Raw genomic sequence first — 17064 nt, forward strand, 5'->3', positions numbered from 1 at the left:
TTAAAAGCTTTTGTACCTCATCCTGAATCACCTGGTTTTTTAAGGATCCTTGCTTCCTTTTCTTTTGTTTGGCAGGTGGGTATGTTGGATCTTCATTCAGCTTATGAGTCATCACCTATAGGGTTAAACCTGTCATATCTGAATGCTACCAAGCAAAGCAATCTGCCTGTTACGACCCAAACCCGAACCCGGTCGTGATGGCGCCTCTCGTAAAGAAAAGGCCAGCCAACACTTCCCCTTTTTCCAATTATTAACAGTTGAGCATTAAGAATCATTCAAAACATGATAAAATAATCCAAAGTAGTAGATAATGTCATAAATACGTTGAAGAACAACCCAACACAGCCCGATATCAGGGTGTCACTAGTCATGAGCAGCTATAAGTCATAATACAATTCTGCTAAGTCTATAAGCTAGTACAAATGTCTGAAAAGAGATAAGAATTATAAAGGAGGAGAAACACGGGACTGCGAATGTCAAGCAGCTACCTCGTGGACTCTGATATCTGCCGTGAGCTCTCAACTCGCACTAGTAGGATCCACAACGCCTGAATTTGCACACAGAGGTGCAGGGAGTAAAGTAAGTACTCCAACTCAGTGAGTAACAAATGTAAATAAAGACTGAAAGCAAGAAATCATGTAAAGCACAAAGCATTCTATTAGGAAGCAGTAAAATAATTTAAAATAGCAAATTAGTGAAAGATAGGTAAAATTCCTTAACTCAAACGTCGTTTCACAAAAAGCCTTTTTCAATAATTAAGCAGGTAATTGATAGTCAATTATGAAAAGTAAGCACATAAAGGTTCACCTCTAGGGCACAGTATCAACAAATCAGCCCATCGGGCAACATCTCAAAACAATACCAACCCCTCAGGCAATCACATAGAACAATACCAGCCCCTCGGGCTCAATCTCATATCACAATGGGTACCCGTACTCACTGGGAGTGTAGAGACTCCTAGAGGGGCCCCTTACGGTCCAAGCACAATATCAAGCCACCTCGTGGCATCATCACTAAGACCTCGGCTTTATATCAATCAAGCCACCTCGTGGCGTACATATCTCAGGTCCTCGGCCTCATAATTAGTATCAAATGTTTCCTCACAACATAGGCCCTCGGCCTTACTCAGTCAAAATCCTCACAAGCCACTTGTGCAGTAGTAAAACATGTTTCTTAGCCCAAAATATCATTTAAAGATCATTTAAGTGTTAAAATAGATTAAACATGGCTGAGTACAAAAAACAATGAAATATAACATGATTGAGTTCAAGTATAAAGTCAAAACAGTGAGGAAATACCAGTAAAAATCCCCGAAGGGTTCAAATAGTTGGCACAAGGCCCAAATATGGCATTCAACCCAAATCATGATGATAGCAAATATGTTTCAATCAAATACACGGTAAAATAGTCATTCGGGATGGACCAAGTCACAATCCCCAACATTGCACGACCCCACACTCGTCATCAAGCGTGTGCGTCACCTCAATATAGCACAACGATGTGCAAGTCCGGGGTTTTATACCCTCAGAACATCATTTACAATCATTACTCACCTCGAACCGGTCAATCTCCAACTCGCGACTCCTTTTCCCCTCAAATCGGCCTCTACTCACGTTGAATCTATCCAAAATCAGAATGATGACGTCAAAATAGGCCAAGGGAATGAAGCCCAAGCGAAAATAATCAATATACGACACAAATCCCGAAATTACCAAAACCCAACCCCTGGGCCCGCATCTTGAAATTCAATAATCTTTACATCAATAGATTTCTTATCTCCCCATGAGTTTATACATATCAAAAGTTCTAAAATCCAACCTCAAATGGTCCACCAAATCCTCAATCAAAGGCCTAAGTTTTCAAGCCCTAGTTTTCCCAATTTTCACCCTAAATTTTCATGATTTCTAGCTCTAATCCGTGTAATAATAGCATAGGAACGAGTCTTAGGTCCAAATTCCTTACCCCCAATGAAGTTCTCTTGAAATCCCTCTTTCAAATTGTTCAAAAAGCTCCCAAGCCGAGATAAAAATGGTGAAATTAGCTCAAAATTTGCGAAGGCCACATTTTATACTTTCTGCCCATAACTTTTCAGATCTGCGGCCCAATACCCGCTTCTACAGTTCCGCATTTGCGATTATTTCTCCGCTTCTGCGGAAATCACTTAACTCACTATTTTCCGCATCTGTGATCCCTCATCCGCATCTGCGACATCGCAGATGTAGTCTATCTCACCGTTTTTGCGGTCTGACTCCATCGACACTTTCTGCTTCTGTGGCCTCCCTCATCGTACCTGCGGTATCGCACTTGCGGTCCCCAATCCGCAGGTGCGGAAACACCAGAAGTAGCAAATTCAGCAGCTGCAACAAAATCCAAACTTCTTCGTTAACCATCCGAAATTACCCCGAGGCCCCCAGGACCTCAACCAAAAGCACAAACATGTCCTAATACCTTATTCAAACTTGTTCCAATTATTAAAACACCTCAAACAACATCAAATCACCCAAAACACATTGGATTCAAGCCAAACTTTCTAAAATCTTCCAAATTCTGCTTTTGATCAAAAACCCAACCAAACTACGTCCGAATGACCTGAAATTTTGTACACACATCCCAAATGACTCAACAGAACTACTGCAACTCTTGGAATTCCATTCCAACCCCTCTATCAAAATCTTTCCCACCAACCGGAAATCGCCAATATATTTACTTCGCCAATTCAAGCCTAAATCTACTACGAACCTCCAAAATTCATTCCGATCACGCTCCTAAGTCACAAATCACCTCCCGAAGCTAGCCTAACCATCAGAACTCACATCCAAGCCCTCTAACACATAAGTCAACATCCAGTTGACTTTTCCAACTTAAACTCACTCTAGAGACTAAGTATCTTAGACATTACCAAATCATTTCAGATTCGATCCGACCAACCCGATACCATATAACATGGATAAATAAAGCATAAAGAAGCAGAAAGGGGGAAAACGAAGCGGTAACTCATGAGACGACTGGCCGGATCGCCATACTGCCTTAACTTTTAAGAATTCAATTAACTTACCTTTCAACTCTGGGCTCAGATTGGTTCCGATATAAACTTTTCTGTCCGGCCAATATATAAAGCCTGAGATTGCTACCTTAGTGAGTTCTGATGAAGAGACGCCTGCAGCACCTGGTGACCCTACTGAACAACTCTTTTCTCGTGGATTTGATGAAGAAAATTTTGGCTTTATTTCCGAGGAAATGCCTCTTACCTCTTTTCTTGTGTCTGTTCCAATTGAATCTCATTTACCCGTACCTACTACTGCTGCCACTGCTCCGCCCGTGGCTATTTTGACTTCTTCGACTGCTCCTACTACCACAACTTCCCATGCTGAAATTGGTTCTTCTAGTAGTAGTAAAGTGATGAAACAAGTTACTATCGAGATTCGTGCAGATGGTAATCTTTTGAAAAAATCAGGCCAAGCTAACATATGGCTGAAACCACTGATTGGCCAGTTGAGAAGTCTAAATTGGAAAGTCACAGCTCTCTAACATGGATGAATGATATTGTGCATTCATCTTTAAAGGTATAAACCTTGTCTTTATCTTTTACGTAATTTTTCTTTCACTAGTATCACATTCCTTTTTTCATTGTACAGATCAATCTCATATATACGGAGGTGATGAAAAGGATTGTCCATATGGAGCAGTTGATGAATGATTATCACACTGAGGCAGACAATTGGAAAGAGCGCTTCGAGGGTCTTCAACTTGAAATGGAGGTTATAGAGGAAGAAAAGTGTACCTTAGAACAACAAGTAAAGGTTATGGCAGCTGAACTAGAGGTTGAGAAAGCCTCATCTAATCAGGCGGGCAAAGATAAGAATTTTCTTGTGTCTTCATTTGCTAAATAATTTTCCTGGGCTTCTGAAGAAATTAGGAGCTTAAAGGATTTGCTAAACCAAAAATAAGCTTACTTTGGGGAGCTTGTTCAAATGCTACACAAACTCAAAAAGATCTTCGTGTATCTTCAGACAAGGTTAAATTTCTAGAGAGATCTCTTGCCCCCGACAGGCTTCTTACGATGCTGCCTTGAATGAGAAGGATGAACTACGAGCTGAGGTTGAGCAGTGGAAAAAAGACTATGATACCCTTGAAGATAAAGCTGTTGTTGATGTCAGCTGGGCTATTTTGAATACTCGCCTCGAAACATTACTGGAAGTAGTCCGGGAAGGCTTTGACTTAGATGCAGAGATCGCTAAGACTAGAGAGATGATTAAAAAGACTCAGCAGAGTCAAAGCTTTTCTTCACCTGAGATTGGTATTCCCAAAGGTAATGAAATAACTCCTGGTGAAGCTATAGCTCAACCTTCTCCTGCTCAAGTTACTCTTTCTTTTGGTGATGATGTCACTCTCAATCCTACCGGTTCAGATTTCGCCCCACAGTGAAAGTGAAAAAGTTTGAAGTTTGTTTTTTTTATTGGTGGAACATTTGGAGGTTTACCCCTGGTCCCATTTGGGGGTAATGTTTCGGAAAATCTTACCCCTAGTCCATTTTCGGGTTTTTTGTATAAGACAATCAGGTTGGAACTAAGTTCATACTTAGTTTTAACAAAGTTATTATAATATTATAAAGTTATTGTCTATCTCTTATAATACCTTTATTTTGAGTGTCTGTTTTACTCTCTTAGAGGTTTACCCTTGTCTTATATTTATAAGTTTGGGCTTTATTTTCTACCTATTTCAATGTTTGGGTTTTTATTTTACCCTTTGTTATTTTAACTTTTCCATTTAAAAATGCTTCATGCTTCGTGACTCTTTTGAATGAGCATGAATTATAAAAGAGGGGCCTTTTATATATCACACTTAATGAAGAAGCCGACTCAACTTTATAATGGTGTAAACATGTGAAAGAGGAAATAGGAACACACACATTTCTTTGAATAACTTTGAGGAAAGTTTCGTATCATTCAAACTTTCAAATTATATAATACTTTACATGTATTTAAGTATCGTCTATAACTCTTCGTAACTGTTTTATTTACAACAGATTTAAAAATTATTCAAGGGTATATCTTGCAACCCATGATTAAATATTGCCTTTAACCTAATCGTAAGATTTTGAAATTTACATCCATGAGTGTATTCTTCGCATGTTTTTGAATCAGGCTTGCGTTTTTGGCTCTTGACTTTGCTCTAAACTTTCGATTTGTTGAGTAGACCTTAGACTTGACTTGAATTCTGATTTTTCCAGTCTTCTTTGTCTTCCTTATAGATATATAGTCCCCCAAGTGTTTGAGCTTTGAAGTATGAAATCTAGAGCACTTGATTATTCCTTCCATGTGGTCATTTTCTTGAAAAAAGGAAAAACGTACAGGACTAAGAGGTATATACAATTTAGATGATAACTTCTTAACCCTTTATATTTACATCAGAAAGGTTGTAACCTTAGACCGGAAATTATATTATTTCCGCTTGTCTTTCACATCTAACTTCGTCAATTCAAGCCTAAATCTACTACGAACCTAAATCTACTACGAAATCGCCAAAATATCAACTTCGCCAATTCAAGCCTAAATCTACTACGAACCTCCAAAATTCATTCCGATCACGCTCCTAAGTCACAAATCATCTCCCGAAGCTAGCCTAACCATCAGAACTCACATCCAAGCCCTCTAACCCATAAGTCAACATCCAGTTGACTTTTCCAACTTAAACTCACTCTAGAGACTAAGTGTCTTAGACATTACCAAATCATTTCAGATTCGATCCGACCAACCCGATACCATATAACATGGATAAATAAAGCATAAAGAAGCAGAAATGGGGAAAACGAAGCGGTAACTCATGAGACGACTGGCCGGATCGTCATACTGCCTTAACTTTTAAGAATTCAATTAACTTACCTTTCAACTCTGGGCTCAGATTGGTTCCGATATAAATTTTTCTGTCCGGCCAATATATAAATAGTACCGCAGCTTCGAGTTCCTCAATTGTTGTTTTGATGTTTTCGTTCTCTTTTGGCTCTTGAATAGTATCAAACCTTGAGTCAACATCCGTTTGTCCATCTTCGGTTGAGGTTTGAGTTGGTAAACACTCAATTGAATTCTGTAATTGCTATTTCACATCTGCGACATCATTTTGTATGCTTGAATCCGCCACTGAATTGATACTTCTAGAAGCCTGCTGATCACGACGGATTTGCCTAACCATTGTGAAGGGAACTTAATAACCTGATGTAAAGTAGATGGAACAACATCCATCTCGTGAATCCAAGGTCTGCCGAGGATAATATTGTACACCATATCCATATCTATTACTTGAAATTTGTATCTTTGACTACTCCTTCTGCGAATGTGGTGAGTATTATCTCCCTTTTTGAGACAACGCTTGAATTGTCAAATCCAGGTAGGATAAGTGGTTTGGGTACCAATTTGTCATCAGCTTGCATCTCGTTTACCGCTCTTAAAATAATGATATTTACAGAGCTACCTGGATCAATCAAAACTCATTTCATATTAGTATCATGTACAAGTAAAGATATTACCAGTGCATTATTGTGTGGGATCAACACGCCATCTGCATCTGCATCATCAAACGTTATACTGTCTTCTTCCAAAACTTGGCGAACTCGCTTCCCCTGGGTAACTGTGATTTTTGACACCTTCTTTGCAGCTGTATATGTCACGCCATTGACCTACTCCCCTCCGCTTATGACATTAACTGTTCTCATTGGTGACAGAGGTTTCGGTGGCTCCTGTCTATTCTTCATATATGATTGCTTACCCTTCTCACTAAAAAAATCGGTTAAGTAGCCTTGTTTTAATAAGTGATATACTTCACCTTGTAGCAATCTACAATCTGTTGTTTTGTGACCGTGATCATTGTGAAACTCGCAACAGAAATCAGGGTTTCTTCTATTTGGGTTCGATCTCATTTCCTTTGGTCACCGCACCTTATCTCATATGCTTCTTAAAATAGCTACCAACTCAGATGTGTTAATGTTGAAACTGTAACCACGAACTTTGCTTTTGAACTTCTGTCGTTGTCTCGCGTATCTCGCATGTCTCGCTCCTTTCCAAACTTGGACGACGAACCCAAATCTATGTCCCTTGATCTGGAATCGTACTTCAGGTTCTCTTGTTTTGAATGTGAATCCCTTCCTACTGGTCCCATGTAAGGTTTGTACCTGTTCTTACTGGACCTTTTTCCAGTTTTCGGTCGCCTCGAACTTATTTTTTCATCTCTCCGTGACTGACTGATAATATCTTCTTCTATCCACAGCTTCGTGCTATACCTGTTATAAACATCATTCCAAGTTGTTGCAGGGAATTCTCGTAAGCTTTATTTGAGTCTCCTCGTGGCTTTTGAGCGTTTTTCATTTAGATTACTTGACAATGCCATTGCCGCCCAATTGTCAGGTACACATGGTAACATCATTCTTTCACGCTGGAATCTATCCACGAATTCCCTGAGTATCTCCGTATCTCCTTGTTTTATTTTGAAGATGTCTTCCATCCTCATTCCAATTTTTTGAGCTTCCGAGTATGCTTTTATAAATTAATCTACAAGCTCAGCAAAAGAATCAATGGAATTTTTAGGTAAAAGAGAATACCATATTAGTGCTCCCTTTGTGAGTGTTTCACCGAATATTTTAACTAGCACTGATTCAATCTCTTGCTTGGCCAAGTCATTGCCCTTCGCGCTAGTTGTAAATGCAGTTACATGATCTCGTGGATCGGTTGTCCCATCATACTTCGGGATGTCGGGCATCTTAAACTTTTTTGGAATAGGCAAAGTAGAGGCACTTGGCTTCCAGGGTTATTGAGAATATTTATCCATATCCACTCCTTTGATTATAGGTGGAACACCAGGTATCTTCTCTATGCGATCGTTCTGCTCCTTGAGCTATTTCTGCATGGTTAGTACTAAACTTTGTAAATCAGAATTAATTGGAATACCTGACCTTCCATCATGAGATTCACTGGGAGTTCCTCCACTGCCCGAATTGGCGAGTCCCGAGCGTGGATTTTTCTACGGTTGCGGTGTTATTCAGAGGTGGAGTTGGTGGTATATTTGGCAACCCACTAACAAAACCTTGAAGAGCATTGTTGACTAGTTCTGCGATTAATTGCTTCAATGCTTCATCAATAGCTTGATCATCCCCATGTTGGTCATTCGCATGTGATATTGATATGTCAAGTGATCCTTCTCAAGACTGTTGAGGAGAGTTTCGTGGTAAAGGGACTGAAGTTCCATTCTCTTGTTGATTTTGCTGGTTCAACTGATGTTGCTGATTTTGTTGGTTGTTGTCGTTAGTAGTCGACATGATTTTTTGATAGAAAAAAGAATTTGGAAAGTAAATAGATTATCAATTTTTCGGTAACGGAACCAATTTGTTTAACAAAAAATTGAGTAATTCGGTCAAAGCCTATTTTAATAAGTACTCGGGCTACTGATAATCAAGAAATTCTATATTTACTGAGTGATAAGAAAGGAAATTAGAATATAAGATAGCAAAAATAGCCAATAGCAAGCAAAAGAAAGTAATTTTATTCCAATAATAATCAAAAGGTGTCCGTACAAATGATATCTCTTTCCTTTTTATAGGAATTTACGAGTACAACGTCTTTCCCCTTTTATGACCGAATCATTATGAGCATTAGTGCTATTAATGGGAAGTTATAATTGGTAATCGTAACTGTTCATGAAGATTCTGTAACGTTTGAGATCATTCACGCTCATTAATTGCTGACTCATGAATCTTTCCTTTTTACTGTCTCGATTCATTCCGCCGGTAACTCTTCATGTAACTGTTAAAACTTGAACGACCATATCTTCTCCTCTCGTGGGTGATTTTCTCGTATTTGTTACGACTCGTGCCTCTTTTATTGCATTTCTCCAACTGTCACTTTCTCAATGATCCACGTGTCTTGTCTTATCAGTCATTCACGTAAATCCACGTGTAATATTTATTTTTACTAATATGGTTGTGGCATAGTTTCCTTGAATTTTTCTCTCATCTTGCCCTTCCTTATTATTAAATAATCATATTTTATCTTTTACCCTACTTTTTTATATAATAATTCTACTTTGTATCCTATTTTTTCTTAGTAATGTTGCAAGTTTATTCTTCATATTGTTGGTGCGTGACATCATAAAACGACGGCAAACGATACAATCTATCCAAATATTGTATTCATCAAACAATACAATACGATACATTATGAAATTATGTTGTTAATTATTTATTTTATCCCGTCTATTTTATATTCCAGACAGATATTGTATTAGTATGGTACTTCCTAATAGATGATCATACACTTGTGACACTGAATATTGGGGGTTTCTAATGGATGGTCACACTTGTACCTTATATTATGGTTATCACTTTGCTTTATGATTTGTTCACATATCGGAGTTTTGGTAAGGTAGAGCATATGTTTTCATGAAACCTAAACTTAATCCTATTTATAAAAGCTAAAATAGTTAATTAAGTGGAAGTTCACACAGTGACTTATCTAGCAGCATTGTTGGGAGTTATCATGACCTCTTATGAAATTTGGGTCGTGACATTCTAAGGGTAAATTTGGAGGTTTGTAGGTAAAATGACAGCCAAGCAATGAAAGAATAAAAATAAGAAATAAAAACTAAAATGAAAAACATAGTCTCTGGAAATATGATTGCTTATTCATGGCATGGATCTCCTTTTTTTCTCTCTCTTACATTGATGATGTGGCTGATATATAGTTGTAGCAAAGTAGTCCACTGACTCAAAGAACAAACAAATTAAAAGGTTATAAGAATGGAAATTCTCAGGGAAGAATAGAAGGAAGCCACTCATGCTTAACCAAAAGTGGCCTCATCAAGGTGGTTGGCCTAAAATTTTTGTTTCACGACACGTACTAATATATGAATTGAATCCATAGCAGGGACGAATTTAGGGGCGGAAGGGTGTTCACCTCAAGCTGTTTCGTCGAAAAATTACATTATGTATATAAGGTAAAATCTGTTTTTTTATCTCTATATATTATATTTTGAATCCTCTTGACATGATCCAAAAACATAGCTTAGTAGTCAAGTGGGTTCAAAACCTTTGTAAGGTCATTGATTCTTCTCTCACTAGCTACAATCTTTTAACTTTTTTCTTGAACCCCTTAGCGAAAATCCTACGTCCGCCACTGATACATAATTTAAAGAATATTTATATTATTAGTATAATTTAATTTGTAAGATTTTTTTTTTAATAAATTCGCATATATTATATAAGCAATTAGTCATATGATCTGATACTATAAAGAAATTGGTCTAACGAATGTATTTTGTATATGGAGAGTTATCATAGCGGCTCTCCACTTACGAGCAATTTTATTAGTACTTTACATGCTTCAATGTACCATTTCCGTATTCACTTTCACCATTTAAATTAATTAATTTTTCATTTTCTTTATTTTACCTTCCACATGCATTTATCAAAGAAACACAACAATAATTATCAGACGTCTTTTCAATTAAGAAAGTTTTATTGCAAAGGATTTTTCATTTTGCTATTTGATTCAAGTCCAATGTGTTATTATTATTCCTTTTGTCCAACAATATTGAATCTGTTATGGTTGGTTTAAGCAAATTTGCATGCCGTCAAAGTGAAAAGGCAGTGCACTCACATAATTAGCCTAATAAAGATGGTATATTTCTGTAAAAATTGCACGGGCCACCCTATTTGGTCGCCCCCATTTAATCTATATTCAATTTTTTTTTAAAATTTTAACTTGTACTCACTTTTTAAACAACTTTAACCTCCTTTCTCCTCCTCCTTCTCTTCATCCTCCTCCTCCTCCTCCTCTTCTTCTTCTTCTTCTTCTTCTTCTTCTTCTTCTTCTTCTTCTTCTTTTTTCTACTGCTGTTAGTGCTGCTATGAAACTTTAGTTCATGGGATGATTATCATAAGTATGTTTATCAGATTATTTAAAAACAAATTATAAATAATTACGTAAGTTAGTAGAAATAATTTGTGAATATTTCCACGTAATTCTGTTCTTTTCACGTTTATTGTTTCCAAAATTTATGATTTAGATACTGTTGGCAATCTGATTATTTTATAGTAGTAATACACTATGAAAGAATAAGGTGATTATTTATCTAGTATGTTAGAAAGCTTTTTCAAAAACTTCAGCTTATATGGTGCTGAAGTTTTTACAAATGAACTAAATAACTTCAGCATCTTCTGCTGAAGTTTTTGAAAAAGCTTTATGACAAAACTAATGAAATCAGGACAAAAAAACTTCAGCTTATATAGTTCTGAAGTTTTTACAAAAGCACTAAATTACTTCAGCATCTTCTGCTGAAGTTTTTGAAAAAGCTTATCCAGGACAAAAAAAACTTCAGCTTATTTAGTGCTGAAGTTTTTACAAATGAATTAAATAACTTCAGCATCTTTTGCTGAAGTTTTTGAAAAAAGTTTTGTGGCAAAACTAATGAATCCAGGACAAAAAAAACTTCAACTATTTTAGTGCTGAAGTTTTTTCCAAATGAACTAAATAACTTCAGCATCTTCTGCTGAAGTTTTTGAAAAAGCTTATCCAGGATAAAAAAACTTCAGCGTATTGTCTTTGCTACTTTAGGCTCGTCTACTAGAATACTGAAGTTTTGCGTGATTGTCTTTGCTACTTCTGCCCCGTATGTTGAAGTTACGCGAAAAAGTGGGTACGCTTGCAATTGTTTTGTAAAGTGAATACAAGTTAAAACGTAACCCAAAAAGCGGGTATAGATGCAAATCCTCCTATATTTCTAGATGGAAGATAGTAATTTTTCGAATAACCCCACAAAATGGCGCGTTTGGCCCTCTCATTTAAAATAGAAAACCGACTTCCCAAAATGATTCAGCCGCCAACTTTTGAATTTACCAACAGAAATATGTAGTTACTTAAATGAAAGCTTAAGTTCCAGTATAATTTGGAAAATAAACTATTCAATGAAATTGGTGCAAAATCACGAGCAACCAAGGTTCAAATTTTAGTAGATACAAGTAGGTTAAATGAGTAAAGTTATTTGATATCAGTGCTAATGTAAGACAGTAGGTATGAATTGAATAACTGGATCATCCTAAACTTTACTGAGTAAAATTATCTATTATGTGTACTAATGTGAGATAACATATATCTAATAATATAATCAAAGTGTACGCAAGTTAAATCAGGGAAACCATCATTATAGAAATTTTGAAGCTAGTATTTTTCAAGAAAATTTAATATAAAGAGAAAAAAATGGGGATACAATGAACAAAAGTTTTGGTCTGAATAATTTACTAAAATTTGTCCATATTCAAGTTTAATATATTCTAAGTTCAAAGGAGGACAGCTACATTATTGTCACTGTCGGCTGTGTTTTATATGAAATAAAAAACGTTTACTCGTTTAATTATTTTCATTTAGTCACACAACTGATCATAGTCACAAAAGAAGTTCTTTTTCCGTCATGTAGGGAGAAAAATAATCCTATAAAACAATTAAAAAATATCTAAATTAATCATGAAGAGGGATGCTTTTTTATTTTCTTTATCTTGTTTGATTCTGTCTATGAAAGGAAAATAATTGATATTTGGGGTTGTTGGGAATATAGATGATTTTTAAGAGAAAATGGAAGATACCCTTCATGTTCCCAAGAAATTAAAAATTAATTTCCTTCAAGAATTATTCATAAATAACACTATACAAAGAGATTATGATCAGTTCACAGAAATGATAGATAAAAGTTTAATAATTTAATGCCACCTGGCGAAAAATCCACTAAATAAATACACTGGAGTTTATACTGGTGGAAGTTCTTTTCTTACCATTAATAATAAAATCTTGCTTATCCTAATTGCTAGTTTTAACTAATCATATGGATTTCTCGACTTTTATTAACTAATCCTTTCTAATATTAATCTTCTATCACTCTCTCTTTTTGTATTTTGGAACTTTTGGAACTGAATTTAACTCAGAGATCAGTTGTTTATTTGAACAAACCATATCAGTTGGAAATATTCTCTCATCTTCTTAAAACAAGTTATCAACATTACAGCTTGTTTTTTTTTTTTTTTTATTCCCTTTTTTAAGTTTTAATTTATTTTAACTGAATTAAGATTTTATGAACAGTAAGTCTTGGAGAAGGAAATACCCTTATTGCCCCCTAAAGAAATATCCTCTTGATGTACCCCACAAATGCTGTCAAACTCACTAATTTTCTCAAAACTCTGTTATAAGATAAAAGCAAGTAAGATTATTAGAGGTCCAATTTCACATATCAAATGTAGAAAAAGGGGAAGAATAAAAAAAGCAAAAATAAAAATAAAGAATAAAGAAACAATATAATATGAATTTAAACTGTATATATTGAGTAGAAGATTTCTGTAGTTTTACATGCTATAACAAGTAATTTACTATCATTTAAGGAAACTGAATAATGTACAATTATTTACACTGTCGATGTATATATAGAAGTATTGGCGAAGCTACATGTTATAAAGGGTGGTCAACTAATCACCATTCGTCGGAAAATTACACTGCGTATATGATAAAATATTAGGATTTAGAGGTATATAACATATATTGGACACTCTTTCTCGGAGAATATTTTTAACTTCTTTCAAATTTGAACACCCTTGAATAAATTCCTGGCTTCACCATTGTATAGAAGATTAAACTCATATAACATTAGTAACAAACTGAATAAACCTCAAAATCAAATCATCCGCTGAATATGACTTTCTTATTAATATTAAGGTTCCTCCATCCTATCTATTTGATTCATACCAGCCTGTGTGCCCTTTCATTTTCCATAGGTTCCACTCTCCTTTCATTTTCTAATTATCATTAACATCATCCTTCATATAACCATTCTATATAGAATTGCTCTTCCTCTTGTTGCGCTGACACAGTACAGCTTATCATTCAAGAAAAAAAAGTGAAAAAAACTTAGGCTTCTTTTTGGCCTTTTTTGCCAGCATTGCATTGCATTGCACATGGGGAGGCATTCTTGCTGTTACAAGCAGAAGCTGAGGAAAGGCCTCTGGTCCCCTGAAGAAGATGAGAAACTTATAAATCATATTACTAAATATGGTCATGGCTGTTGGAGTTCAGTCCCTAAACTAGCTGGTACAATACACACTATTTTACTCACTTTTCTTGAAAATGCATCAGGAAAAATAACACTATTTTGTTTTTGATGCAGGGCTTCAGAGGTGTGGCAAAAGCTGCAGGCTAAGATGGATTAACTACCTGAGACCTGATTTGAAAAGAGGAACATTCTCACTTGAGGAAGAGAATTTGATCATTGAACTTCATGCAGTTCTAGGGAACAAGTACATACATATTTTCTTGATTCTTTTACACATTATAGTACTTTTCATGATGTAACAAAACTGACCCTTGACTTCTTTTTCCATAGGTGGTCACAAATTGCTGCTAGATTACCTGGAAGAACAGACAATGAAATCAAGAATTTATGGAATTCTTCCATTAAGAAAAAACTAAGGCAAAAAGGGATTGATCCAAACACTCACAAGCCACTATCTGAGGTTGAGAATGAAGAGAAGGTGTCAGTAATCAGTAAGAACAATGAGAAAGCTTCTGAAGGCTCCAGTGAACTCAATTTCTTTGAAGCTCATGAGAATTCTAACTATGGAATTGAAACAGAGAAACCAAAACCATCTTCAGCGACGACTATGGACCGCTATTCCAATCATATGAGTGCTGCTGTAGCCCCACCAACACATGTATTCTTCCTTAATAGGTTTGTTAACACACATGAAACCTCCACCACTAGTTGTAATAAGCCTCTTGATTTGGCAAGTTATCTCTCTTTTCAGCAGTTGAATTATAGCTCAAACATTGGTTTGTCCATGAGCCCAAACACCAGTAATCTTCTTTTCAACTCCAATAATTCCAAGAATTCAGAAATGGTTTCTCATCAGTTCAATTCCAACATGACAACAAATGATAATATTCTCCCTTCCATTTCAAACTCAATTCTCACATCTCCAATAGCAGCAGCAAGTAATAATTCAATAGGGACGTTTACCAGCAATGGGAGCAGTACTAGTATTGATCAATTGCAAAGAAACTCTTCTTTCTTTGATAATAATGCATTCTCATGGGCAGCTGCTGACTGTGGGAAATCAGAAAAAGAAGCCAATATTAATCCATCAGAAATTGATCCTGAAGACATCAAATGGTCTGAATATTTGCATACACAATTTTTACCAGGCAATTCAATCCACAATCATCAAATAACTCAAGAATTGTACAGTGAAAAATCAGGCACACAATTTGCAACAGAAGGTTCATTGACATGGCTGCAGAACCAACAGCAACAACCTTCTCTACAAACTGCAGACTTATATAATAAGCATTTTCAGAGAATTCCAGATGCGTTTGGACAATTTTCTTAGCCTATTTTCTATCAGCAGAGTTGTTAATATCCAACAGGTGTGTGTTATATATAGAGTTTTATTCTTGATCTGTAAATGGTTCTTTTGCAAAATTTCTTCTTTGTGAACACAATGGATATTCTTGATAGAATATTAAAAACTTGTTCTTCTTTATGTGTATGTTTTGAATAGAATGAATATTACTTTTTTTATTTCTCTTTTAAATTTGTATCTATCTCCTGTATGGTTTACACGCTGTAACTAATTCTGTCTATTACGTGTTCATTCCAACAGCAAAAACTTTCACATTAGTATTGGATTTCCTATTCAACCTAAAAGAATCCGTTGAAGATTGTGACAATATGTAACATAGTCTAAATCTTTTTGAGTTTTCACAAACTGTTTAACACATGTACAGGACACATCTCTATCATAATAGGCCTTTTTCCTAATTGTACAATTGATGAAAAGCACATAATTTATTCCTATTGAATGATTCAAGGAACCATTTTCCTTAAATGAGTGTCTATCCTTGTCTCCTGCAGATGGAGATAGTTTTAACTTTTGACAGTCTTTAAGTCATTTCCTCCTAGGGACCAAAATATGATGTAAACATATGTTATAGCTGTCTCTTTTAGGTTCATATATATACATGCAAAAATAGCACTTTCTATCTTAAAGAAACTAAAAAGAAAAAATAAAAAACCCCTCAACTTAAAAGGCTGCTAGTAGTCAAGACTGAAGGAAGAGAATTTCCAATTAGCATTATTCTTGAGATTCACCAGTGAATCAAAAAAATTTCAAACTCAATCTTTGGGGGTTGGAAGATATCCATGTCATTGAAGCAGTCTATAGAGTGTGGACACAAATGATACATCCTCTATCAGAAACTAACTTTATCTACTTGTAGAAAAAACAGGAGAAAGAGGGTCCCTATGATAGAAACAAACCATCTTCATACTCATACTCATACTGATACTGAGGAAAGGGATATCACATTACTTTTTTTGAACTTAATTAGGAGAAATCCTATAGGGGAAATCAGCAAATTAGAGGAAAAATCCTCAAGATTAAGCAAAAATTTTCAACAGCCTGCATCAGCTTCTAATAAGAAAAGCTACCAAATTTTGGTTCCCCTGGTTTTCTACCATAATATTCCACTTTAATTTTTATTTGTCTACCTTAAAAATTAGGCCAAGTTTCATGTGAAAGATAGCCCTATCAGTCTTTAGATCATTATCACCATAAAAAATCCGCAAGTCCAAGATTTCTGAGGTGGACTGATCAGGAACCTCCTAAATCATTTTACTTTCTTTTTCCAAGTTACAGATCAGTACTCCCTCCACACATTTCTTTTTTGTTTGTCCCAAAGAGAATGATACCTTTTTGTATTTATAGTAATAATTTAATTTTAAACTTATCCTTTTACCCATAATAAGATGAATTAAAGCTACAAAAAGGTCTACTATATATTTTAGATTACAAGTTTCAAAAAAAGAAAATATTTTTAAAGTATGTGCCTCAAACACTGTCATAGAAATCGAGACTAAGAGCCCGTTTGGACATAAGAAAAAATTTCCTTTTTTTCGAAATTTTTTTGCTTTTTTTCGAAATCAATGTTTGGCTATAAAATTTCAAATTTTCACTTGAAGATGAATTTTGGAATTTTTCGAAAGTTT

General features: G+C 35.5%; 1 protein-coding gene and 1 long non-coding RNA gene across 2 annotated transcripts; one reads left to right on the top strand and one right to left on the bottom strand.

Moving 5' to 3' along the window:
- The first annotated feature begins 13698 nt into the window (after positions 1-13698).
- Positions 13699-15610, top strand: LOC104214811 (transcription factor MYB61-like). The gene is made up of 3 exons (XM_009764532.2): positions 13699-14111; positions 14188-14317; positions 14404-15610. The coding sequence occupies exons 1-3, from the start codon at positions 13979-13981 to the stop codon at positions 15404-15406; spliced, it is 1266 nt and encodes a 421-aa protein (XP_009762834.1). The 5' UTR covers positions 13699-13978; the 3' UTR covers positions 15407-15610.
- On the bottom strand, positions 14359-14632 carry LOC138882167 (uncharacterized). Its single transcript, XR_011403635.1, has 2 exons — positions 14519-14632; positions 14359-14429 (listed from the first exon to the last, which is right to left on the bottom strand). It is a non-coding gene; the product is annotated as an uncharacterized lncRNA (long non-coding RNA).
- Positions 15611-17064: the final 1454 nt, after the last annotated feature.

This window comes from Nicotiana sylvestris, chromosome 11 (assembly GCF_000393655.2).
Source record: "Nicotiana sylvestris chromosome 11, ASM39365v2, whole genome shotgun sequence".
NCBI lineage: Eukaryota > Viridiplantae > Streptophyta > Magnoliopsida > Solanales > Solanaceae > Nicotiana > Nicotiana sylvestris.